Below are 26,447 nucleotides of genomic sequence, written 5' to 3'. Positions count from 1 at the left end.
AACCCGGTTTCGTGCATCAAAACCACTAACACACTCATTCAGCTGCTCCCAAAACACTTGCCTCTTATGATCTTTCTTCTCATGCCCAGGTGCATATGCACCAATAATCACCCATCTCTCTCCATCAACTTTCAGTTTTACCCATATTAATTGAGAATTTACTTTCTTACATTCTAATTACACAATATATATTTTAATATACATCCACTGTATGTAAATTTTCAATCAAGCCAGGGGTGCAATTTCAGTGCTTGCCATTGGCGCTATTTCCCCAAGGTACGCCCCTGAATAGTTAGGGGTATTTTTTAACTCAAAATACTTTTTGTTTCAAAACTGAAAGATAAGATACCCAACACTTCTACACTTGAAATAATCATGAAAAATATATCATAATGCTCATTTGCCAATACATACTCATTGAATATGATGCAATGGAGCAGAAACATTTTAAAACTGCCTTCATTTAACAGCTTAATTAAGTGCCATTAAGAGGACTAAATGCAATTTTAACACCATACTTGAATTAAGAAAGGAAAATACTTCTTATAATGAGTTTTTAAAGGAAATTTTTTTTCTGAGAAAAATACCAAAAATTGAAGGTAATAGTTTAGGATATTTTTTAGCTCCAAAAGCTTTTCGTTTCAAAATTGAAAGATAAGATATTCAACCCCTTCTATACTTGAAATAAATATGGAAAATATATAATGCTCTCAGTTACCAATACATACCCAGAATATACGATGCAAAGGAGCAGAAAATATTTTGAAATTGATTTCATTTAACAGCTTAAATGAATGTCATAAAGACGACTAAACGATATTTTAACACCAAATTTGTATTCAGCATGCAAAATACTTCTTATAATGAGTTATAAAAGAAATCTATTTTTCTGAGAAAAATGCTAAAAATTGAAGGTCATAGTTAAGTATTTTTTTAGCTCAAAAAACTTTGTTTTAAAATGGAAAGATAAGATATTCAAACACTTCTATACTTGAAATAATCATGGAAAATATATCATAATGTTCTCAATTACCAATACATACCCAGTAAATACAATGCAAAGGAGCAAAAAAATATTTTGAAACCGACTTCATTTAACAGCTTAAATGAATGTCATAAAGATGACTAAATGATATTCTATTACTAAATTTGTATTCAGCATGAAAAATACTTCTTATCATGTGTTTTAAAGGAAATCTATTTTTCTGAGGAAAATGCTAAAAATTGAAGGTAATAGTTCGGGGTGTTTTTTAGCCCCAAAGACTTTTTGTTTTAAAACTGAAAGATATTCAAACACTTCTATACTTGAAATAATCATGGAAAATATATCATGATGCTCTTAAGTCACCGATACATACCCAGTAAAAATGATGCAAAGGATCAGAAAATATTTAAAATTGAATTCATTTAACTGCTTAATTAAATGTCATAAAGACGACTAAACAATATTCTAACACCATATTTGTTTTCAACATGAAAAATACTTCTTATAAGGAGTTTTTAACAAGAATCTGTTTTTCCGACAAAAATGCCAAAATGGTTTTTTTGCTCAAAAATTTTTTTGTTTCAAAATTGAAAGATAAATTATTCAAACACCTATACTTGAAATAATCATGAAAAATATGTCATAATTCTCTCAGTACCCAATACATACTCAGTAAATATGATACAAAGGAACATAAAATATTCTAAAATTGACTTCATTTAACAGCTTAACTGAAAGTCATTAAGAGGACTAAATGTTATTTTAACACCAGATTTATATTCAGCATGAAAAATACTTCTTATAATAAGTTTTTAAAGGAAATCTATATTACTGAAATAAGTACCAAAAACTGAACGGTATTTTTTAATCCAAAAACTTTTTGTTTCAAAATTGAAAAAGATAATCAAACACACCTATACTTGAAATAATCATGGAAAATATATCATAATGCTCTCAGTACCTGATACATACCCAGTAAGTATGATACAAAGGAAAAGAAAATATCTTAAAATTGACTTCATTTAACAGCTTAACTGAATGTCATAAAGATGACTAAAAAATATATTAACACCAGATTTGTATTCAGCACGAAAAATGCTTCTTGTAATGAGTTTTTAAAGGAAATCTATTTTTCTGAGAAAAATGCCAAAAAATGAAGATATCTTTAGCTCAAAAATCTTTTTGCTTTGAAATTGAAAGATAAGATATTCAAACACTTCTATACTTGAAATAATCATGGAAAATATGTCATAATGCTCTCAGTACCTGATACATACTCAGTAAATATGATACAATGGAACAGGAAATATTTTAAATTGACTTCATTTAACAGCTTAATTGAATGTCATTAAGAGGATTAAATGTTATTCTAACACCAGGTTTGTATTCAGCATGAAGAATACTTCTTATGATGAGTTTTTAAAGGAAATCTATTTTACTGAGAAAAGTACCAAAAATTGAACGGTATCTTTTAGCTCCAAAACTTTTTGTTTCAAAATTGAAAGAAAAGATAATCAAACACTTCTATACTTGAAATAATCAAGGAAAATATATCATAATGTTCTCAGTACCCAATACATCCTCAGTAAATACGATACAAAGGAACAGAAAATATTTTAAAATTGACTTCCTTTAACAGCTGAACTGAATGTTATAAAGACAATTAAACATTATTCTAACACCAAATTTGTATTCAGCTAGAAAAATACTTCTTATATTGAGTCTAAAGGAAATCTATTTTCATGAGAAAAATAAGAAAAACTGAAGGTAATAGTTCAGGAGATTTTTCAGTTCAAAAAAATTTATTTCAAAATTCAAAGACATGATATTCAAACATTTCTATACTTGAAATAATCATGGAACATATATCATAATCCTCTCAGTTACCGATTCATACCCAGTAAATACGATGCAAAGGATCAGGAAATACTTTAAAATTGACTTCATTTAACTGCTAAATTGAATGTCATAAAGACACCTGAACGATATTTGAACACCAGATTTGTATTCAGCGTGAAAAATACTTCTAATAATGAGTTTTTAAAGGAAATCTATTTTTCTGAAAAAAATGCTAAAAATTCAGGGTATTTTTTTTGCTCAAAAGAATTTTTTTTTCAAAATTGAAAGATAAGATATTCAAACACTTCTATACTTGAGATAATCATGAAAAATATATCATAATACCCTCAGCTACTGATACATACTCAGTAAATACAGTGCAAAGGAACAAAAATATTCTAAAATTGACTTCATTTAACAGCTTAATTAGTTGTCATTAAGAGGACTAAATGTTATTTTAACACCAGATTTGTATTCAGCATGAAAAATTCTCCTAATACAGAGTTTTTAAAGGAAATCTTATTTTCTGAGAAAAATACCAAAAATTGAAGGTAATAGTTACAGTGGCATATCTAGGGTATGGCAGGTAAGGCAGGTGCCCTGGGCGCCACTTGAAGGGGGGCGCCACTCAACTGGTTTGTTTTTTGACATATGCTATCTGACTGACATTTTTAACAGTTTGGTTTTGCGAGATAAAAAAGAAAGTCGCCTACTTTTCAACTATAGTAATATTTTGCTACTATCAGTTGCATTACAATTTCTACATTACAATTTTGTTCAAATAAGTCTTTAACTTTAAGTCTTTAAGAGTTTATATAAATTTAAGTTTGGCCGAAATCTCCAACAATCTATAATTACACTATATATTCTTATATACATCCACTGTGTGTACAAGTTGATAACGTAAGCTTGAAAAATGAATTGAAAATTATTTAACATATGTAAAAGATACAGAAAAACTATTTGTTCAATGTTAATTCAAGCCTTGAAAACTTATGATAAAGTGTATAATTGTTTAGTTGTATGTAGAATATATTAACCCCTGAAAAGAAAGAAAAATATAATTATCATAGGCAAATATGATTATCATAGGCATACATGTATAAGGAGCATCAAAGTAGCTAGCATAAACCTTCCCTGGTCACTCAGCACCCTCCCATACCAACACAGAGGAAAGTGTACTAATTTTCTTTTGTATTTTCCCTGTTGATGTATGCTAGACATTATCTACCAATATCTTATTGATACAGTGGTTAAATTGATGAGAACTGCTATTGACGTTTGTGTAAATAAATTATACATTTCCTTTTTTCCATGGCCAGAGGTTGAACCATTATGTGACATTCATTTTTTTCATTCATTTCAAGCTAGAAGTTTCAGTTTTCTAAATTGTTTCTTACATTTTTCATATGTATATATATGTATGTGTGTGTGTGTGTATATGTGCGTATGTATGTGTATGTGTGTGTATGTGTATATGTAAGGGTAAAGGGGAAGAGTGGTTTGGGAATGTCTGGGGAGTAAAGTCAGGGGTTAGTGAGAGGACAAGAGCAAGGGAAGGAGTAGCAATACTCCTGAAACAGGAGTTGTGGGAGTATGTGATAGAGTGTAAGAAAGTAAATTCTCGATTAATATGGGTAAAACTGAAAGTTGATGGAGAGAGGTGGGTGATTATTGGTGCATATGCACCTGGGCATGAGAAGAAAGATCAAGAGAGGCAAGTGTTTTGGGAGCAGCTGAATGAGTGTGTTAGTGGTTTTGATGCACGAGACCGGGTTATAGTGATGGGTGATTTGAATGCAAAGGTGAGTAATGTGGCAGTTGAGGGAATAATTGGTATACATGGGATGTTCAGTGTTGTAAATGGAAATGGTGAAGAGCTTGTAGATTTATGTGCTGAAAAAGGACTGATGATTGGGAATACCTGGTTTAAAAAGCGAGATATACATAAGTATACTTATGTAAGTAGGAGAGATGGCCAGAGAGCGTTATTGGATTACGTGTTAATTGACAGGCGTGCGAAAGAGAGACTTTTGGATGTTAATGTGCTGAGAGGTGCAACTGGAGGGATGTCTGATCATTATCTTGTGGAGGCTAAGGTGAAGATTTGTATGGGTTTTCAGAAAAGAAGAGTGAATGTTGGGGTGAAGAGGGTGGTGAGAGTAAGTGAGCTTGAGAAGGAGACCTGTGTGAGGAAGTACCAGGAGAGACTGAGTACAGAATGGAAAAAGGTGAGAACAATGGAAGTAAGGGGAGCGGGGGAGGAATGGGATGTATTTAGGGAATCAGTGATGGATTGCGCAAAAGATGCTTGTGGCATGAGAAGAGTGGGAGGTGGGTTGATTAGAAAGGGTAGTGAGTGGTGGGACGAAGAAGTAAGAGTATTAGTGAAAGAGAAGAGAGAGGCATTTGGACGATTTTTGCAGGGAAAAAATGCAATTGAGTGGGAGATGTATAAAAGAAAGAGACAGGAGGTCAAGAGAAAGGTGCAAGAGGTGAAAAAAAGGGCAAATGAGAGTTGGGGTGAGAGAGTATCATTAAATTTTAGGGAGAATAAAAAGATGTTCTGGAAGGAGGTAAATAAAGTGCGTAAGACAAGGGAGCAAATGGGAACTTCAGTGAAGGGCGCAAATGGGGAGGTGATAACAAGTAGTGGTGATGTGAGAAGGAGATGGAGTAAGTATTTTGAAGGTTTGTTGAATGTGTTTGATGATAGAGTGGCAGATATAGGGTGTTTTGGTCGAGGTGGTGTGCAAAGTGAGAGGGTTAGGGAAAATGATTTGGTAAACAGAGAAGAGGTAGTGAAAGCTTTGCGGAAGATGAAAGCCGGCAAGGCAGCAGGTTTGGATGGTATTGCAGTGGAATTTATTAAAAAAGGGGGTGACTGTATTGTTGACTGGTTGGTAAGGTTATTTAATGTATGTATGACTCATGGTGAGGTGCCTGAGGATTGGCGGAATGCGTGCATATTGCCATTGTACAAAGGCAAAGGGGATAAGAGTGAGTGCTCAAATTACAGAGGTATAAGTTTGTTGAGTATTCCTGGTAAATTATATGGGAGGGTATTGATTGAGAGGGTGAAGGCATGTACAGAGCATCAGATTGGGGAAGAGCAGTGTGGTTTCAGAAGTGGTAGAGGATGTGTGGATCAGGTGTTTGCTTTGAAGAATGTATGTGAGAAATACTTAGAAAAGCAAATGGATTTGTATGTAGCATTTATGGATCTGGAGAAGGCATATGATAGAGTTGATAGAGATGCTCTGTGGAAGGTATTAAGAATATATGGTGTGGGAGGAAAGTTGTTAGAAGCAGTGAAAAGTTTTTATCGAGGATGTAAGGCATGTGTACGTGTAGGAAGAGAGGAAAGTGATTGGTTCTCAGTGAATGTAGGTTTGCGGCAGGGGTGTGTGATGTCTCCATGGTTGTTTAATTTGTTTATGGATGGGGTTGTTAGGGAGGTAAATGCAAGAGTTTTGGAAAGAGGGGCAAGTATGAAGTCTGTTGGGGATGAGAGAGCTTGGGAAGTGAGTCAGTTGTTGTTCGCTGATGATACAGCGCTGGTGGCTGATTCATGTGAGAAACTGCAGAAGCTGGTGACTGAGTTTGGTAAAGTGTGTGGAAGAAGAAAGTTAAGAGTAAATGTGAATAAGAGCAAGGTTATTAGGTACAGTAGGGTTGAGGGTTAAGTCAATTGGGAGGTGAGTTTGAATGGAGAAAAACTGGAGGAAGTGAAGTGTTTTAGATATCTGGGAGTGGATCTGGCAGCGGATGGAACCATGGAAGCGGAAGTGGATCATAGGGTGGGGGAGGGGGCGAAAATTCTGGGGGCCTTGAAGAATGTGTGGAAGTCGAGAACATTATCTCGGAAAGCAAAAATGGGTATGTTTGAAGGAATAGTGGTTCCAACAATGTTGTATGGTTGCGAGGCGTGGGCTATGGATAGAGTTGTGCGTAGGAGGATGGATGTGCTGGAAATGAGATGTTTGAGGACAATGTGTGGTGTGAGGTGGTTTGATCGAGTGAGTAACGTAAGGGTAAGAGAGATGTGTGGAAATAAAAAGAGCGTGGTTGAGAGAGCAGAAGAGGGTGTTTTGAAGTGGTTTGGGCACATGGAGAGGATGAGTGAGGAAAGATTGACCAAGAGGATATATGTGTCGGAGGTGGAGGGAACAAGGAGAAGAGGGAGACCAAATTGGAGGTGGAAAGATGGAGTGAAAAAGATTTTGTGTGATCGGGGCCTGAACATGCAGGAGGGTGAAAGGAGGGCAAGGAATAGAGTGAATTGGAGCGATGTGGTATACCGGGGTTGACGTGCTGTCAGTGGATTGAATCAAGGCATGTGAAGCGTCTGGGGTAAGCCATGGAAAGCTGTGTAGGTATGTATATTTGCGTGTGTGGACGTATGTATATACATGTGTATGGTGGGGGTTGGGCCATTTCTTTCGTCTGTTTCCTTGCACTACCTCGCAAACGCGGGAGACAGTGACAGTGTATAAAAAAAAAAAAAAAAAATCCACTGTGTGTACATTTTTAATCAAGCCAGGGGCGCAATTTCAGTGCTTGCCATAGGCGCTATTTCCCCTAGATACGCCCCTGTTTGAGTAACTGACATGTTAAAAATGGATTGTGAAGCTATTATTTCAGTGTATAAAACTAAAACACTAAATGGAGTGTTCCTTAAAGCATGTGTTACCTGTAGTGAAACAAAAATCATTGGAATTACTTAACCAAGTTAAACCTATGGTATTCATAAGAGGCACAACTCAGGCAAAATCCAAACTAATTAAAGATCTTATACCGTTCAGTTCTTTAAAAGCTAAGAAAACACCATATAGACATTCAGTTTGATGCTGATACTTTATAATTCAGGTCAAATCTAATTATGAACCAGGTTGAATTCCAAAAAGAATTTTTCTGGGGCATTAACTCAGGCAAAGTCTAAGTTGTGTATTTTATGCCCTACAACTTTTTACATACTGGAGAAACAACTGTATAATGTATTGTTAGATACATTTGATGATGGATGGAAAAACATACAATGGACAGATGACGATGGACAAAGTGACTCCTGATTGTCATCCATACTACAAAGGCAACTAGAGCTGGATTTAGGATTATAAAGGCTCCTGAGCTGTGATTGACTGGTGATGTCATGATACAAGATATTTTTAAACTTTAATAACTTTCAATATATACGCGATAGAAACAAACTGTAAATGGTATATAAACACACAAATCAAAGTTTTCCTACAATATCATTAAAATCATTTACAAGTCACTTGATTTTAATGCAATGACTTCATTACAGATCCTTACTGTACAGTATGGTAAAGGTAGAAGAAAAGGCCAAGTCTATCTATGGCTAGCTGAACTGGATGCAGGAATAGCAAAGAAGAAAATGTAAAATCATTATATGAAAGATACACCACGCCATTACTCAACAAATGACTGAATGGAAAAGTTTGAAGAAATGGATTCAGTAAGTGACAAACCATGACCACACTACAATCGGTAATGAATATGTGGCAGCAGCTATGTATGCTGATTTGTTTAAGGTAGCTCATTCTTTGCTTATGGTGGATGTGTTGTTTTCAAAGATGTCATCACAAAGAAATGGATGAACACATGTGGACCTCTTGCCCTGACCAGTCCCCACTTAACTTCTTTTTATGGAACCATGTGCAAATTACTCTTTATTAAGCAGCTGGAGAATCTTATCAGTTGGAAAATCAGCTTAAAAACTGTATCACTGCAGAAGGCTTTATAGTGAAAATAAAAAAATTAAACTTGTAATAAAACTAAAACATGAATTATATGTTTTTAAGTACCATAATGTTATTTCTCTCAAGCATACATAAAAAAGGTGAAAGTTTAGAGTTCGCAATGACTTTATGAATACCCTGTATCATTACCCTCCCTACCCACTACAATCTGAATTGGACATTGCCCCATACCATTTTATCATACTTCAAATACAAACCTACATCATAAAACAATTCACTTCAGAATGTTCCAGAGCAAAACATACAACTGGATAACAGCATAACAGACAACCAAGACAAGAACCTTCAACTTAGTGTAAATATGACAAAAACAGCCATTATGATTTACAGTATACCATACTGTTTTTACTGTGAGATAAAGACCACGCACTTTACAAGACTTGTGACTAGCAAATACACTGATGAGTTCATTGAAGTCAACCTCATGCAAAATCTCCTCAGACAGTGAATGGTGAGCACTAGGAACAGAAAATAGACCACCAGGTTTTACTATCTAGTTTCACTTACCTTAATGTTAAGCCAGATGTTACAGCAAATGTCAGTCCCTTTAACACTATATAACAATACCTGAACATGCTTTTGTAGACATTCTTAGGCTACTATGCAATCTGTCCAGCCCTAAATCCAGTCATGCAACTGACAATAAAACCAGATTATGGGTAAAGATGACTCATTGGTGAGTAATGAGTACAAAAACAAAAGAACGATACCAACAAATTATGAAAGTAAGAAATCATGAAAGTTGGAATGACTTGGTAATAAACAGAGTTTTGGTTGACCATGAAGCCTCAAAAGTTTACATCTGCATTTGTCGTTATACACATTAAAAATGCTGTCTTCCAATACTAATGAATATACTTCACACTGGATTTGTCAAGATCACAGCTCTTGTTAATCCACACAGTACTCTTTTTCATATTTTTTTTCATCCTTATCTTACTTAGCCATATACAATATCTATTCATCTGCCATTCATCCTCATCTTAGCTTTTCTCCATTCAGTCTTGTCCTGTTTCTTCTCAGTTCACCTCACCTAACTCTTACCTTTACTTTCCCAACTCATCTAACATTCAGCCTTTCCTAATTCAAGATCTGTGTGACACAAACAACACTGATGCCAATTAACTTTTAACGAAGTTTTTTCTAAAGCCTGTGTAACCAATACCTCTTGTAACCCATTCATGGGTTACCATACACTAATTAAAAAGCTGCTTCAATCTTTCCTCACTCATTCTCTCTATATGTCCAAACCATTTCAACACACCCTCTTCTGCACTCTCAACCACACTCTTTTTATTCCCACATATTTCTCTTACCCTTTCATTACTTAATAAAACCACCCCACACCACACACGGTCCTCAAACATTTAATTTCCAACACATCCAACCTCCTCCATACAACCCTGTCTATAGCCAATGCCTCACAACCATATAACATTGTTGGAACTACTATTCTTTCAAACATACCCATTTTTGCTCTCAGAGATAACGTTCTCTCCTTCCACACATTATTATCATCATTATCATCACTTATCTATCTATATCTCTGATGCATGTTCCTAATTGGAACCCCCTCAAGGGGGTGGCCATGGCAATAAAGTCTCCATAAGTACTGAACCCCAATGCTATTTCTTAGCCTTTAGTGCCTCACCCTTAACTGGCAGAGGGTAACTCTAGTGAAGTGTTTGCAGAGGCTCCTACCTACTGACTACTACTCCCTAATGTTCCTACCTACTACTTCTACCTAATGCTCCTACCATTTTGCCAAAAGGCAGGGCTAGCACATATAGAAAAAACTACAGTTACAAAGAATGAGCTGTGTGAAATGAGTTACAAAGAATGGAATGTGTGGGTTAAGTGTTGTCAAGTGTTATGTATGACATGGAGATATTGTATGTTTGTGGACAGAATGCCAGTAGTTCACAAGTGAGTGAGGCAGAAAGAAAAGACGGCTACTTGGGTCAGAGGAGTGCAATTTGACAAGTTATTATAATAATCTTTTATCCATACATATTTGCCATTTCCAGCATTATCAAGATAGCGTCAAGAGCACATGACTAAGCCTCCAAGGGAAAATCCTCACTTGGCTCATGTCTGTTCCTTCTTTTGGAAAATTAAAAATTGGAGAAGAGGATTTCCAGTCCTCCGCTCCTAGCCTTTTTAGTTGCCTTCTACAACACACAGGGAATGTGTGGGAGGTATTCTTTCTCCCTTCTCCCCTGTTATCCCCTGGGATAATTATTATTATCATTATAATTCCTCCTATTTATCTCTAAAGATAGGAGAGTCTGAATTCTACCCATAACTCCTGCATGTCACAGAGAAAATTAACAGAGGGAGAAGGTGACTTTAACCTCCCTCTCTTGAGTTACCACTTTCTAAATACAGGAACAGGAGAAAGAGCTAAGCAAGGATATGTCCTCAAAGGCTCAGACTGTGGATATCTGAATGTGCAAGAATGAAAAAGAAAGGAGAGAGGCACTTAAACTGGTAAGAGAAACCTGACTGCTCTGGCTCTGAGGGATACCTAAGTTGAAAGGAAAAGAGGTAGACTGGTTTAGAAATGTGTGTGTGTGTGTGTGTGTGTGTGTGTGTGTGTGTGTGTGTGTGTGTGTGTGTGTGTGTGTGTGTCTGGGTGGGTAGGGGGGGTGCACATTCTGGGGTTAGAGACAGCAAGAGTAATGGAGGGGGTGGCACTTCAAATGAAGACACTGTGATACAGTGTTAAGCAGTGAAAGGGAACTGAAAACCAAGTAGGATTACATCAACTTACGAGGGAGCTTACACAGACTTCAAATTTGGTAAGATACAGGGTCTATGAAATTCAATCCGTGCAAATGTACAGTAATGAGGATGAGACAAAGTAACAAAAGACCTCAGTATGACTATATAGCAAAAAGGCAGCTTAAGGATTCTGTATGTGAGAAGGACTTGGGAGTTGATGCCACCATAAACCCATGGAAGAATAATTCATATCCTACATAAGGTCAAAACTTGAATATGTAAATTTGGTCACTGCATCTTGAGAAGCACAAAGAGCTACCAGAGAAGGTACAGAGGAGAAAAACAAAGATGGTACCAGAGTCAAGAGAGTCGAGTTATAGAAAAGGCTAAAAGCCATAAATTTGCCTATCATGGAAAAGAAAAGAGTGAGGGGTGAACTGATCACAACCTTTAAGATATATAAACAGACTGATGGGACAGACAGTGAACAGTTTCACAAACAGGTAGGGACAGAACAAGAAGAGGACATAACATGAACTTACACAAGAACCTTGTTAAAGAACAAAAATCTCTCATGCCCATTCACTCAAGGAATGCCCATCAACGGGGTGACCAGAGCAAAAGAGTCTCCACTTAGACCAGACATTACATGCCTCACACACATACACCATTGTAAACTTTTTTCCCCAATTTCTCTCTTTTTTTAGTGTAAGGTGGATGAAAGTAAAGAATGAATGAGAACAGGTCTAATGCTGAGAGAATACAAAATTTAAAAAATTGCTTGACTGCAGAGTGTCTTCAAGAGATAGGGCCTCATGAGTGTAAAACTCCCTCCCTGTACAGTATAAAAAGGTGTTATCATTACTAGAAAAATGGAAAATTCTTCTAAGAGGATTTGTCCTGTACAGACTACATTCAGGTTTGAACTATTCACTACAAATTCCTCTTCCAAGGACACTGTCTCTTTGGACACTAGAGCTTCTAGTGAACTTTCACTAACAATTTCTGCTTGACAATAATAAACGTACCACCCACTGGATAACATACATACCTATCTCACTAATCCCAATGAATTTTCTCAAATTTTCATAATAATTCAGTGGAGCACTATTTCCTTTAAATGTAAATTACACACTTTCTGAACATATCAAAAAAAAAAAAAAATATGTAATTGATTCCTAAAGGTCAAAGAGCCCCATATCATGTAATTGATTCCTGAAAGTCAAAAAGCCCCAAGTTTTGTTTTCTGAATTCATCATATATTCTTAAACTCTGTCTTCCATACACCAAAACTACATGAGTCAACAATCCACTTATCATTTCTCTTCTAAACAATAGCTTGAACATTTTTTCGAACAAACAAACATCTTAATGATGCCATAAAACTAAATTTTCCTCAATTTTTAAAATAAGTGTAATCACAATTTATAGGGGATGGGGAGAAAGAATACTTCCCACGTATTCCCTGCGTGTCGTAGAAGGCAGCTAAAAGGGGAGGGAGCAGGGAGCTAAAAATCCTCCCCTCTCGTTTTTTAATTTTCCAAAAGAAGGAACAGAGAAGGGGGCCAAGTGAGGATATTCCCTCAAAGGCTCAGTCCTGTTCTTAACGCTACCTTGCTAACGCAGGAAATGGCGAATAGTATGAAAAAAAAAAAATTTATTCTGACATTCACTACACATTCTTATAAGATCACTACCATAAAACCAAAAAATATCACATAACACATTTTGAAAAGTCCCAGAGCACCTAAGCTTGCTTTCAGAGTACACCACTACATGAAAAGGGACTGGTTTTGGTGTATTACATGTGACAACTACAAAATGGATATGAGTAAAATAGGCCATTCTTTGTCTGTTCCTGGCATTCCCTTGCTAACACAGAAGGTGGACAAGAGGAAAAACCCTTAAACAAAAGGTCTCTAATCTTCATTCTACCATGTGTGACTTGCTTCTTCTCATTCCAAACAGTTTCCTCTCATTTTGTATCTAGTGCCCAAAACTGCATTTAAAGTAAAGTGGCAAATATGTAATTTTTCCTTATCAGGTAACTGTACTCTACATCTTACCTTCAAATGAACAAGACCAAAGAACATTTAGACATATGCTAAAGAGTGGTGCAAGATGATTTGGTTAGGATGTGAATATACTTACAATTACTTACTTACAGATGCTAGATATTATAAAATCTACTGACCAAGATTCTGCCAGCATGTGTGCATACCAGCTATCAAACTCATTGACTCAGGTAACACAATATATCAGTATATCAGCTGACATTTTCTTCCTTGACTCAAATGATATTTAAGTTACTGACAAGTTCTGCTGCTATTATCTTATAAGTGCATGAAATACCATTCTCCTCCACTTGTCCTATTAAACTCACTGACTCAATGTTTGCCAGCTTATCAATTTACCAGTTGTCATTTGTTTTCACACACTACATGACATCAAACCCAAATTAATCAGGATTTACTAGGATTTAAGTGCATCAGTTGTTACATACTTCCACATAATACATGATATCAAACTTTGGCTCATGGTGTGTGACATATTCATGTCCTGCCTTTCAAGCGGCCTTTCATCCTAACTTTTGAATAAATGTGGAGTAATTACTTTTCTTTTTAACTGTATCCAGTGTTCTGTTCCTTGCCTTATAACAAGCAAATCCAAAATTCCTCTGAACAGCACAAAATCTTGTCCAATATATTCTTTAACATTGATATCATTTGGTCTAGATTTTCACTGAACATTAATAAAAATGGTCTGGAATGTGTATGAACTTTCAGAAAACCTGGTAAGCCATGAATTCCAGTGATTCTAAAAATGACCCAAAATGCTTTCTGAACAATCATGAACACTTGTTCAGTATGCTTTGGAACAATCACTGAACAATTAGTCTACAGTATACATGACATTCATCAGATTTCTCACAGATTAGAATAACTAATAAAATCACAATACAGTCCCTGAAAGCAAGCAAAGGACATAAATTACTGATCTCTGGCACATCTTCAGCTTGCTCTATGTAAATTTAAAAACCTTACTTTGTCTGATACAGTCTTGCCCAGCATTCTTAAAGCACATCAGAGTTATTCCTTCTGTTATCAAAAAGTGTATCATAAGTTTTACTGGATAGGAAAATCTACTGCCATTCTTTAATTACTTTTCTCAAGTATACATACTTAATTCATGCATTTCCAACATATCATGCAAAACTCCGTTTACTATGCAATTGTTTCAACTGCTTTTGAATTTCCAATGTGCTGCACATGTAACTTTCAAAGTTGGCCTGACTTTTACATTCCTTGTCTGCACTGGTATAGAAAGGACTCCACTTGTGTTCAATAAGGAATATCTCACTCAGACACAAACACCATTCAAAAGCATGCTAGATGAGCAAATGTTCTCGGGACAATTTTCAAGGCAGTTAAAACATTAAACTTATATAATACACTACAAAAGTCCCTATATAAATTCATATAACATTTCACTTATCATTATCCTTTGTCCAGGTACTAAAATACTTCCTTTCTACCTACAACTCAACAGAGGAGCTTTCACAAATTATCATTATTTTCTTCCTCCTGTCATATAATCTTAAACATCAGGTTCCCTGTTCCATGTGATTATCTGCACTAGCTTCCTTTCATACAGTCTAAGAACCGATACGGAAAAGTTTCCTTATTCTCTGATGCTGCCATTCTGTTAAACCACCATCAATAAGGAATGATATAAGATAAATATTCACTTTTCTGTGGACCAACAATTGCCAGAAACTTTATATTCATCATTAAATAACGTCAACCTCAGCTGGGGCTTAAAACACTGCTCTCAGATTTTGAAGGGTGCAAATCCAGGGAGCAGACATTTCCAATAATTCATCACATGTAACACAAGGAGGTGGAGGTTACATACAGTGTCCCGAGGATGCATAATGTCACACGTATCTGTCAAGATGCTGCTGAAAATTTGTGAGGTAGATGGCCAATTCATCAACTGTAGGACGCTCACGTGTAGCTGTTGTCCAACAAAACGTCATTGCTTTGAACCTGAAAATAATAAAATTCTCCCCATGTACCAACAGCATAACAAAATTCTCCCCATGTACCAGTAGCCTATTGCCAATGATAAAGCTCTAGTGGCTGATTTGGGTGAGAAACTTCAGAAGTTGGGGAATGACTTTGGGAGTGTGTGAAAGGAGAAAGTTGAGAGTAAATGTGATATAAGAACAAGGTTATCAGGTTCAGTAGCACTGAAGGACAAGTTAATTGGGATGTATGTTTGAATAGAGAAAAAGTGGAGGAAGTGAAATGTTTCAGATATCTGGGAGCAGAAGTGAGTCACAGGGTGGGGGAGAGGGCAAAGTTTCTGGGAGTGTTGAAGAATAAATCGAAAGAGAGAACATTAGCTTGGAGAGCAAAAATGGGTATGTTTGAAGGAATGATAGTTCCAAAAATGTTATATGGTTGTGAGGCTTGGGCTGTACATCGGGTTGTACGAAGGAAGGTGGATGAAATGAAATGTTTGAGGACAATATATGGTGTGAGGTGGTTTGATCTAGTAAGTAATGAAAGGGTAAGAGAGATGTGTGGGAATAAAAAGAGTGTAGTTGAGAGAGCAGAAGAGGGTGTATTGAAATGGTTTGGACATATGAAGAGAATGAGCAAGGAAAGATTGACAAAGAGGATATATATATGTCAGAGGTGGAGGGAACAAGAAGCAGGAGACCATTGGAGGTGGAGGGATGGAATGAAAAAGATTTTGAGCGATTGGGGCCTGAATATACAGGAAGGTGAGACATGCAAGGAATAAAGTGAATTAGAGCAATGCAGTATACCGGGGTCAATGTGCTGTCAATGGACTGAACCAGGGCATGTGAAGCACCTGGGGTAAACCATGGAAAGGTCTGTGGGGCCTGGATTTGGAAACGGAGCTGTGGTGCATTACACATGACAGCTAGGGACTGAGTGTGAACGAATGTGGCCTCTGTTGTGTTTCCTTGGTGCTACCTAAATGGAGGGGGGGTGGATGCTGTTTCTTGTGTGGCAGCAAGTATAGCTATATAAATGTGTATATATGTTTGTCTCTCTGTATGTATATGCATGTATGCATTGATATATATATATATATATATATATATATATATATATATATATATATATATATATATATATATATATATATATATATAAACAAACAAATTAAACAGGGGTGTGTGATGTCTCCATGGTTGTTTAATTTGTTTATGGATGGGGTTGTTAGGGAGGTAAATGCAAGAGTTTTGGAAAGAGGGGCAAGTATGAAGTCTGTTGGGGATGAGAGAGCTTGGGAAGTGAGTCAGTTGTTGTTCGCTGATGATACAGCGCTGGTGGCTGATTCATGTGAGAAACTGCAGAAGCTGGTGACTGAGTTTGGTAAAGTGTGTGGAAGAAGAAAGTTAAGAGTAAATGTGAATAAGAGCAAGGTTATTAGGTACAGTAGGGTTGAGGGTCAAGTCAATTGGGAGGTGAGTTTGAATGGAGAAAAACTGGAGGAAGTGAAGTGTTTTAGATATCTGGGAGTGGATCTGGCAGCGGATGGAACCATGGAAGCGGAAGTGGATCATAGGGTGGGGGAGGGGGCGAAAATTCTGGGGGCCTTGAAGAATGTGTGGAAGTCGAGAACATTATCTCGGAAAGCAAAAATGGGTATGTTTGAAGGAATAGTGGTTCCAACAATGTTGTATGGTTGCGAGGCGTGGGCTATGGATAGAGTTGTGCGCAGGAGGATGGATGTGCTGGAAATGAGATGTTTGAGGACAATGTGTGGTGTGAGGTGGTTTGATCGAGTGAGTAACGTAAGGGTAAGAGAGATGTGTGGAAATAAAAAGAGCGTGGTTGAGAGAGCAGAAGAGGGTGTTTTGAAGTGGTTTGGGCACATGGAGAGAATGAGTGAGGAAAGATTGACCAAGAGGATATATGTGTCGGAGGTGGAGGGAACGAGGAGAAGAGGGAGACCAAATTGGAGGTGGAAAGATGGAGTGAAAAAGATTTTGTGTGATCGGGGCCTGAACATGCAGGAGGGTGAAAGGAGGGCAAGGAATAGAGTGAATTGGAGCGATGTGGTATACCGGGGTTGACGTGCTGTCAGTGGATTGAATCAAGGCATGTGAAGCGTCTGGGGTAAACCATGGAAAGCTGTGTAGGTATGTATATTTGCGTGTGTGGACGTATGTATACACATGTGTATGGGGGGGGTTGGGCCATTTCTTTCGTCTGTTTCCTTGCGCTACCTCGCAAACGCGGGAGACAGCGACAAAGTAAAAAAAAAAAAAAAAAAAAAAGATAATATATATATATATATATATATATATATATATATATATATATATATATATATACATATATATATATATCTTTCTTTCTTTTAAACTATTCGCCATTTCCCGCGTTAGCGAGGTAGCGTTAGGAACAGAGGACTGGGCCTTTTTTGGAATATCCTCACCTGGCCCCCTCTGTTCCTTCTTTTGGAAAAAAAAAAAAAAAAAAAAAAAAGAGAGGGGAGGATTTCCAGCCCCCCGCTCCCTCCCCTTTTAGTCGCCTTCTACGACACGCAGGGAATACGTGAGAAGTATTCTTAATCCCCTATCCCCAGGGATAATATATATATATATATATATATATATATATATATATATATATATATATATATTTTTTTTTTTTTTTTGCTTTGTCGCTGTCTCACGCGTTTGCGAGGTAGCGCAAGGAAAACAGATGAAAGAAATAGCTCAACCCACCCCCATACACATGTATATACATATGTCCACACACGCAAATATACATACCTACACAGCTTTCCATGGTTTACCCCAGACGCTTCACATGCCTTGATTCAATCCACTGACAGCACGTCAACCCCGGAATACCACATCCCTCCAATTCACTCTATTCCTTGCCCTCCTTTCACCCTCCTGCATGTTCAGGCCCCGATCACACAAAATCTTTTTCACTCCATCTTTCCACCTCCAATTTGGTCTCCCTCTTCTCCTCGTTCCCTCCACCTCCGACACATATATCCTCTTGGTCAATCTTTCCTCACTCATTCTCTCCATGTGACCAAACCATTTCAAAACACCCTCTTCTGCTCTCTCAGCCACACTCTTTTTATTTCCACACATCTCTCTTACCCTTATGTTACTTACTCGATCAAACCACCTCACACCACACATTGTCCTCAAACATCTCATTTCCAGCACATCCATCCTCCTGCGCACAACTCTATCCATAGCCCACGCCTCGCAACCATACAACATTGTTGGAACCACTATTCCTTCAAACATACCCATTTTTGCTTTCCGAGATAATGTTCTCGACTTCCACACATTCTTCAAGGCTCCCAGAATTTTCGCCCCCTCCCCCACCCTATGATCCACTTCCACTTCCATGGTTCCATCCGCTGCCAGATCCACTCCCAGATATCTAAAACACTTCACTTCCTCCAGTTTTTCTCCATTCAAACTCACCTCCCAATTGACTTGACCCTCAACCCTACAGTACCTAATAACCTTGCTCTTATTCACATTTACTCTTAACTTTCTTCTTTCACACACTTTACCAAACTCAGTCACCAGCTTCTGCAGTTTCTCACATGAATCAGCCACCAGCGCTGTATCATCAGCGAACAACAACTGACTCACTTCCCAAGCTCTCTCATCCCCAACAGACTTCATACTTGCCCCTCTTTCCAAAACTCTTGCATTCACCTCCCTAACAACCCCATCCATAAACAAATTAAACAACCATGGAGACATCACACACCCCTGCCGCAAACCTACATTCACTGAGAACCAATCACTTTCCTCCCTACACGTACACATGCCTTACATCCTCGATAAAAACTTTTCACTGCTTCTAACAACTTTCCTCCCACACCATATATTCTTAATACCTTCCACAGAGCATCTCTATCAACTCTATCATATGCCTTCTCCAGATCCATAAATGCTACATACAAATCCATTTGCTTTTCTAAGTATTTCTCACATACATTCTTCAAAGCAAACACCTGATCCACACATCCTCTACCACTTCTGAAACCACACTGCTCTTCCCCAATCTGATGCTCCGTACATGCCTTCACCCTCTCAATCAATATCCTCCCATATAATTTACCAGGAATACTCAACAAACTTATACCTCTGTAATTTGAGCACTCACTCTTATCCCCTTTGCTTTTGTACAATGGCACTATGCACGCATTCCGCCAATCCTCAGGCACCTCACCGTGAGTCATACATACATTAAATAACCTTACCAACCAGTCAACAATACAGTCACCCCCTTTTTTAATAAATTCCACTGCAATACCATCCAAACCTGCTGCCTTGCCGGCTTTCATCTTCCGCAAAGCTTTTACTACCTCTTCTCTGTTTACCAAATCATTTTCCCTAACCCTCTCACTTTGCACACCACCTCGACCAAAACACCCTATATCTGCCACTCTATCATCAAACACATTCAACAAACCTTCAAAATACTCACTCCATCTCCTTCTCACATCACCATTACTTGTTATCACCTCCCCATTTGCGCCCTTCACTGAAGATCCCATTTGATCCCTTGTCTTACGCACTTTATTTACCTCCTTCCAGAACATCTTTTTATTCTCCCTAAAATTTAATGATACTCTCTCACCCCAACTCTCATTTGCCCTTTTTTTCACCTCTTGCACCTTTCTCTTGACCTCCTGTCTCTTTCTTTTATACGTCTCCCACTCAACTGCATTTTTTCCCTGCAAAAATCGTCCAAATGCCTCTCTCTTCTCTTTCACTAATACTCTTACTTCTTCATCCCACCACTCACTACCCTTTCTAATCAACCCACCTCCCACTCTTCTCATGCCACAAGCATCTTTTGCGCAATCCATCACTGATTCCCTAAATACATCCGATTCCTCCCCCACTCCCCTTACTTCCATTGTTCTCACCTTTTTCCATTCTGCACTCAGTCTCTCCTGGTACTTCCTCACACAAGTCTCCTTCCCAAGCTCACTTACTCTCACCACCCTCTTCACCCCAACATTCACTCTTCTTTTCTGAAAACCCATACAAATCTTCACCTTAGCCTCCACAAGATAATGATCAGACATCCCTCCAGTTGCACCTCTCAGCACATTAACATCCAAAAGTCTCTCTTTCGCGCGCCTGTCAATTAACACGTAATCCAATAACGCTCTCTGACCATCTCTCCTACTTACATAAGTATACTTATGTATATCTCGCTTTTTAAACCAGGTATTCCCAATCATCAGTCCTTTTTCAGCACATAAATCTACAAGCTCTTCACCATTTCCATTTACAACACTGAACACCCCATGTACACCAATTATTCCCTCAACTGCCACATTACTCACCTTTGCATTCAAAGCACCCATCACTATAACCCGGTCTCGTGCATCAAAACCACTAACACACACACACACACACATGGTCACACACACACACACACACGGTCACACACACACACACACACACACATATATATATATATATATATATATATATATATATATATATATATGGAACCATGGAAGCGGAAGTGGATCATAGGGTGGGGGAGGGACGGGGGCCAGTCCGTTGGTGGGCGGGGCTGGGTGGGGTTGTGGCCGGGGGGGGCGGTGGGGGGTCGGGGGGGGGGGGGCGTGGGGGGGGGGGGGGCGCTGGCGGGGTGCGGTGGGTGGGGGCTTGGCGGGTCTGTTGGCGGGGAGGATGGGGGGGGGGGGGCACGGTGGGGTTGTGGACCCACGGCGTGAGTGACTCGGGAGGGACTAGGGCGTGGGGTGAGTGTGGGGGGGGCGCCGGTGGGGGCGGGGGGTGGCGTTGGGCGGGGGTCGGCGTGGGGGGGGAGCGAGGCAACGCGGTTGCGGCGTCGGCTTGGGGGGGGGCGGGGATGGGAGGTTGCGGCAGGTGGGGTGGTGTGATTGGGTGGGTGGAGGGGGGAGCGAGGCGCTTTGGGGGGGGGTGGCTGGTGGGGGTGTGGGGGGGGGGCGCGGGGGTAGGGGGGGGGGGGGGGTGTGGGGGGCCGGGCCGTTTAGGGGAGGGAGAATGGGGGGTGCGGGTGGGGCGTGGGGGGGCTGGGGCGCTAGCGGGGGGTCCTGCGGCGCAGCGGGTGTCTGGGGACGGCGGTGGGTCGGGATGCGGGGGGAATCGGGGGGAGGGGGGTGGGAGTGTGGGGCGAGGCTGATCTGGGTACCGGTGGCGGGTGGGACGTTATGGGTGCGGAAAATTTTGGGAGGCCTTAAAAAATGTGTGGAAGTCGAGAACAATTATCTGGAAGAAAAAAATGGGTTATGTTTGAGGAATAGTGGTTCCAACAATGTTGTATGAGTTGCGAGGCTGTTTGGGCTATGGATAGAGTTGTGCGCAGGAGGATGGAAGTGCTGGAAATGAGTATGTTTGAGGACATTGTGTGGTGTGAGGTGGTTTGATCGTGTATTATCGTAAGGTAAGAGAGATGGTGGAAATAAAAAGTGCGTGGTCGAGAGAGTCTGAAGAGGGTGTTGTATATGGTTGGGCACATGGAGAGAATGAGTGAGGAAAAAATTGACCAAGAGGATATTGTGTTCGGAGGTGGAGGGAACGAGGAGAAGAGGGAGCCCAAATTGAGAGGTGGAAAGATGGATGTGGAATAGATTTTGTGTGATCGGGGCCTGAACATGCAGGAGGGTGATAAGGAGGGGCTTGGTATAGAGTAAATTGGGGGCGATGTTGTATACAGGTTTGACGTGCTGTCAGTGATTGAATCAAGGCATGTGAAGGCGTCTGGGGTAAACCATGGAAAGCTGGGGTAGGTATGTATATTTGCGTGTGTGGACGTGTGTATGTACATGTTGTATGGGGGGGGGTTGGGGCTTTTTTTCGTCTGTTTCCTTGCGCTACCTCGCAAACGCGGGAGACAGCGGACAAAGTTTAATAAAAAAAAAAAAAAAATATTTATATATTTTTTTGCTTTGTCGCTGTCTCCCGCGTCTTGCGAGTGGTAGCGCAAGGAATTACCGACGAAAGAAATGTCCCCTCACCCACCCCCATAAACTTGATATTCATACGTTCCACACACGCTAAAGATACATACCTACACAAGCTTCCATGTTTACCCCAGACGCTTCATTTGCCCTCTGAGGGGGGGGGGGGGGGTTTTTTTTCCAATGGACTGCACGTCAACCCGGCTATAACACTTCGATCCAATTCACTCCTATTCCTTGCCCTACTTTTCACCCTCTTGCATATTCAGGCCCCGATCACACCAAAATCTTTTTTTACTTCATCTTTCCACGCCAATTTGGTCTCCCACTTCCCCCGTTCACTCCACCTCGACCACATATATCCTCCTGGTTCATCTTTCCTCACTCATCCTCTCCATGTGCCCCAAAAAACCATTCAATACACCCTCGTCTGCTCTCTAAACCACGCTCTTTTTATTTCCACACAATCTCTCTTTCATTACGTTCCCTTACTCTGATTAAACACTCACACAAAACATTGTCCTCAAACATCTATTTCCAGCACATCCCCATCCTCCTGCGCACAACTCTATCCATAGCCCACGCTTCGCAACCATACAACATTGTGTGGAACCACTATTCTTCAAACATACCCTTTTTGCTTTCCGTGATATTGTTCTCGATTCCACACATTCTTCAAGGCTCCCAGGATTTTCGGCCCATCCCCACCCTATTGATCCATTCCACTTCCATGGTTCCATCCGCCTGGCAGATTCAATCCAGATATCTAAAAACTTTACTTCCTCTAGTTTTTCTCCATTCCATATTACTCCCAGGTGGACTTGACCCTCAACCTATACTGTACCTATTTTTCCTTGCTCTTATTCACATTATTTACTCTTAACTTTCTTGTTCACCAACTTTACCGAACTCAGGTCACCAGCTTCCTGCAGTTTCTCTTATGAATCAGCCACCAGCGCTGTATCATCAGCGAACAAACTACTGACTCACTTCCCAGATCTCTAATCCCCAACAGACTTCATATTGCCCCTCTTCCAAAACACTTGCATTCACCTCGTAACAACCCATCCTTTAAACAAATTAAACAAAACCATGGAGACATCACACACCCCTGCCGCCAAACCATACATTCACTGGAGAACCAATCACTTTCCTCTCTTCATTACACGTAACATACCATGCCTTACACTCTCGACCAAAAACTTTTCATGCTTCTAACACTTGCCCCTCCCACACATATATTCTAATATCTTCCACAGGAGCATCTCTATAACTCTTATCTTATGCCATTATCAGTTCCATAAGCTACATACAACATCCATTGCTTCTTTAAGTATTTCTCACTTACATTCTTCAAAAGCAGCAAAACATCCTGATCCACATTTCCTCTCCACTCTGAAACCACACTGCTCTTCCATCATGATGCTCGTCATGCCTTCTCCATCTCAATCAATTTACCCTCCCATTAATTTACCTGGTGATACTCAACAAACTTATACCTTGTAATTTGAGCAATCACTCCTTATCCCTTTTGCCTTTGTACAATGGCACTATGCTACGCTATTCGCCAATCCTCTGGCACTCACATGAGTCATACGATATATTATAAACTTACCAACCAGTCAATATCCAGTCACCCCCTTTTGTAATAAATTCCATGCATACATCCAAACCTGCTGCCTTGCCGGCTTTCATCTTCGCAAGCTTTTACTACCTCTTTTCTGTTTACCAAAATTCATTTTCCCTAACCCTCTCACTTTGCACACCACCTCGACAAAACCACCCTATATCTGCCCATTATCATCACACATTCACCAAACCTTCAAAACTACTCACTCATCTCCTTCTCACATCCCCCACTACTTGTTATCAACCTCCCCATTTGCGCCCTTCACTTGAAGTTCCCATTGCTCCCTTGTCTTAACGCACATTATGTACTCCTTCCCGACATCTTTTTATTCTCCCTAAAATTTATTGTACTCTCTCCCCCCAACTCTCATTTCCCCTTTTTTTTCACCTCTTGCACTTTTCTTTTGACTCTGTCTCTTTCTTGTAATCTCTCAACTCAATTGCATTTTTTACCCCTGCAAATCGTCCAAATGCCTCTCTTCTTCTCTTTCACTGATTATTCTTACTTCTTATCCCACCACTCACTCCCATTTTCTTAATAAACCCCACTTCCCACTCTCTCATTGCCACAAGGCATCTTTTCGCAATCCATCACGGTTCCCTAAAATACAATCCAATTCCTCCCCCACTCCTTACTTCCATTGTTTTCACCTTTTTACATTCCTGTACTCAGTCTCTCCTGGTACTTCCTCAAACAAGTCTCCTTCCAAGTCAATTACTCTCACCACCTCTTCACCAGCCAATCACTCTTCGTTCTGTAATGGGATATTATATATATATTTTTTCTGTTCTTTCAAATATATTCGCCATTTCCGCATTAGCGTGGGTTAGCGTTTAAGAACAGAGGCCTATGGGCCTGTTGCAGGGAAATACCCTCACCTGGCCCAATTCTGTTTCCTCTTTTGGAAAATTTTAAAAAAAAGTGAGGGGTGGGATTTACAAGCCCCCCGCTCCCTCCCCTTGTAGTCGCCTTTTTACGACACGCAGGGAAATTACCGGTGGGAAGTATTCTCTTCTCCCCTATCCCCAGGGAATTTATATATATATATATTTTAATATAATATATTTATATATATTATATATATTTTTTTTATCTATTGCCATCCTTTCACCCTCTGCATGTTAGGCCCCGATCCACACAAAAAACTTTTCATCTCCATCTTTCCACTCTCATTTGGTCTCCTCCTTTTCCACTTTCCCTCCACCTCCGAACATATATCTCTTGGTCAATCTTTCCTCACTCATTCTCTCCCATGTGGACCAAAAACCCTTTTCTAAACTCCCTCTTCTGCTCTCTCAGAGCCACGCTCTTTTTATTTCCACACCATCTTTCTTTCCTATGTTACTTACTCGTTTCAAACACCTCACACCACACATTGTTCCTCAAAAATCTCTTTCCAGCACATCCATCCTCCTGCGCACAACTCTATCCATAGCCCACGCCTCGCAACCATACAACATTGTTGGAACCACTATTCCTTCAAACATACCCATTTTTGCTTTCCGAGATAATGTTCTCGACTTCCACACATTCTTCAAGGCTCCCAGAATTTTCGCCCCCTCCCCCACCCTATGATCCACTTCCACTTCCATGGTTCCATCCGCTGCCAGATCCACTCCCAGATATCTAAAACACTTCACTTCCTCCAGTTTTTCTCCATTCAAACTCACCTCCCAATTGACTTGACCCTCAACCCTACAGTACCTAATAACCTTGCTCTTATTCACATTTACTCTTAACTTTCTTCTTTCACACACTTTACCAAACTCAGTCACCAGCTTCTGCAGTTTCTCACATGAATCAGCCACCAGCGCTGTATCATCAGCGAACAACAACTGACTCACTTCCCAAGCTCTCTCATCCCCAACAGACTTCATACTTGCCCCTCTTTCCAAAACTCTTGCATTCACCTCCCTAACAACCCCATCCATAAACAAATTAAACAACCATGGAGACATCACACACCCCTGCCGCAAACCTACATTCACTGAGAACCAATCACTTTCCTCCCTACACGTACACATGCCTTACATCCTCGATAAAAACTTTTCACTGCTTCTAACAACTTTCCTCCCACACCATATATTCTTAATACCTTCCACAGAGCATCTCTATCAACTCTATCATATGCCTTCTCCAGATCCATAAATGCTACATACAAATCCATTTGCTTTTCTAAGTATTTCTCACATACATTCTTCAAAGCAAACACCTGATCCACACATCCTCTACCACTTCTGAAACCACACTGCTCTTCCCCAATCTGATGCTCCGTACATGCCTTCACCCTCTCAATCAATATCCTCCCATATAATTTACCAGGAATACTCAACAAACTTATACCTCTGTAATTTGAGCACTCACTCTTATCCCCTTTGCTTTTGTACAATGGCACTATGCACGCATTCCGCCAATCCTCAGGCACCTCACCGTGAGTCATACATACATTAAATAACCTTACCAACCAGTCAACAATACAGTCACCCCC

The 26,447-nt window shown here is 39.6% G+C and overlaps 1 protein-coding gene across 3 annotated transcripts in view; it reads right to left on the bottom strand.

The window, feature by feature from the left end:
• Positions 1–7,656: 7,656 nt before the first annotated feature.
• LOC139757299 (tyrosine-protein kinase Dnt-like) overlaps positions 7,657–26,447 on the bottom strand; it is a 144,259-nt gene continuing 125,468 nt past the window's right edge. For all 3 annotated transcript variants that reach the window (XM_071677672.1, XM_071677673.1, XM_071677674.1), the window contains one exon: positions 7,657–15,380. In XM_071677672.1, coding sequence (XP_071533773.1) covers positions 15,269–15,380 — 112 coding nt within the window. In that variant the 3' untranslated portion in view covers positions 7,657–15,268. The remainder of the gene's footprint in view (positions 15,381–26,447) is intronic.

This window comes from Panulirus ornatus, chromosome 25, assembly GCF_036320965.1.
Source record: "Panulirus ornatus isolate Po-2019 chromosome 25, ASM3632096v1, whole genome shotgun sequence".
Lineage (NCBI taxonomy): Eukaryota > Metazoa > Arthropoda > Malacostraca > Decapoda > Palinuridae > Panulirus > Panulirus ornatus.
This window is presented reverse-complemented; position numbering and strand designations above follow the sequence as displayed.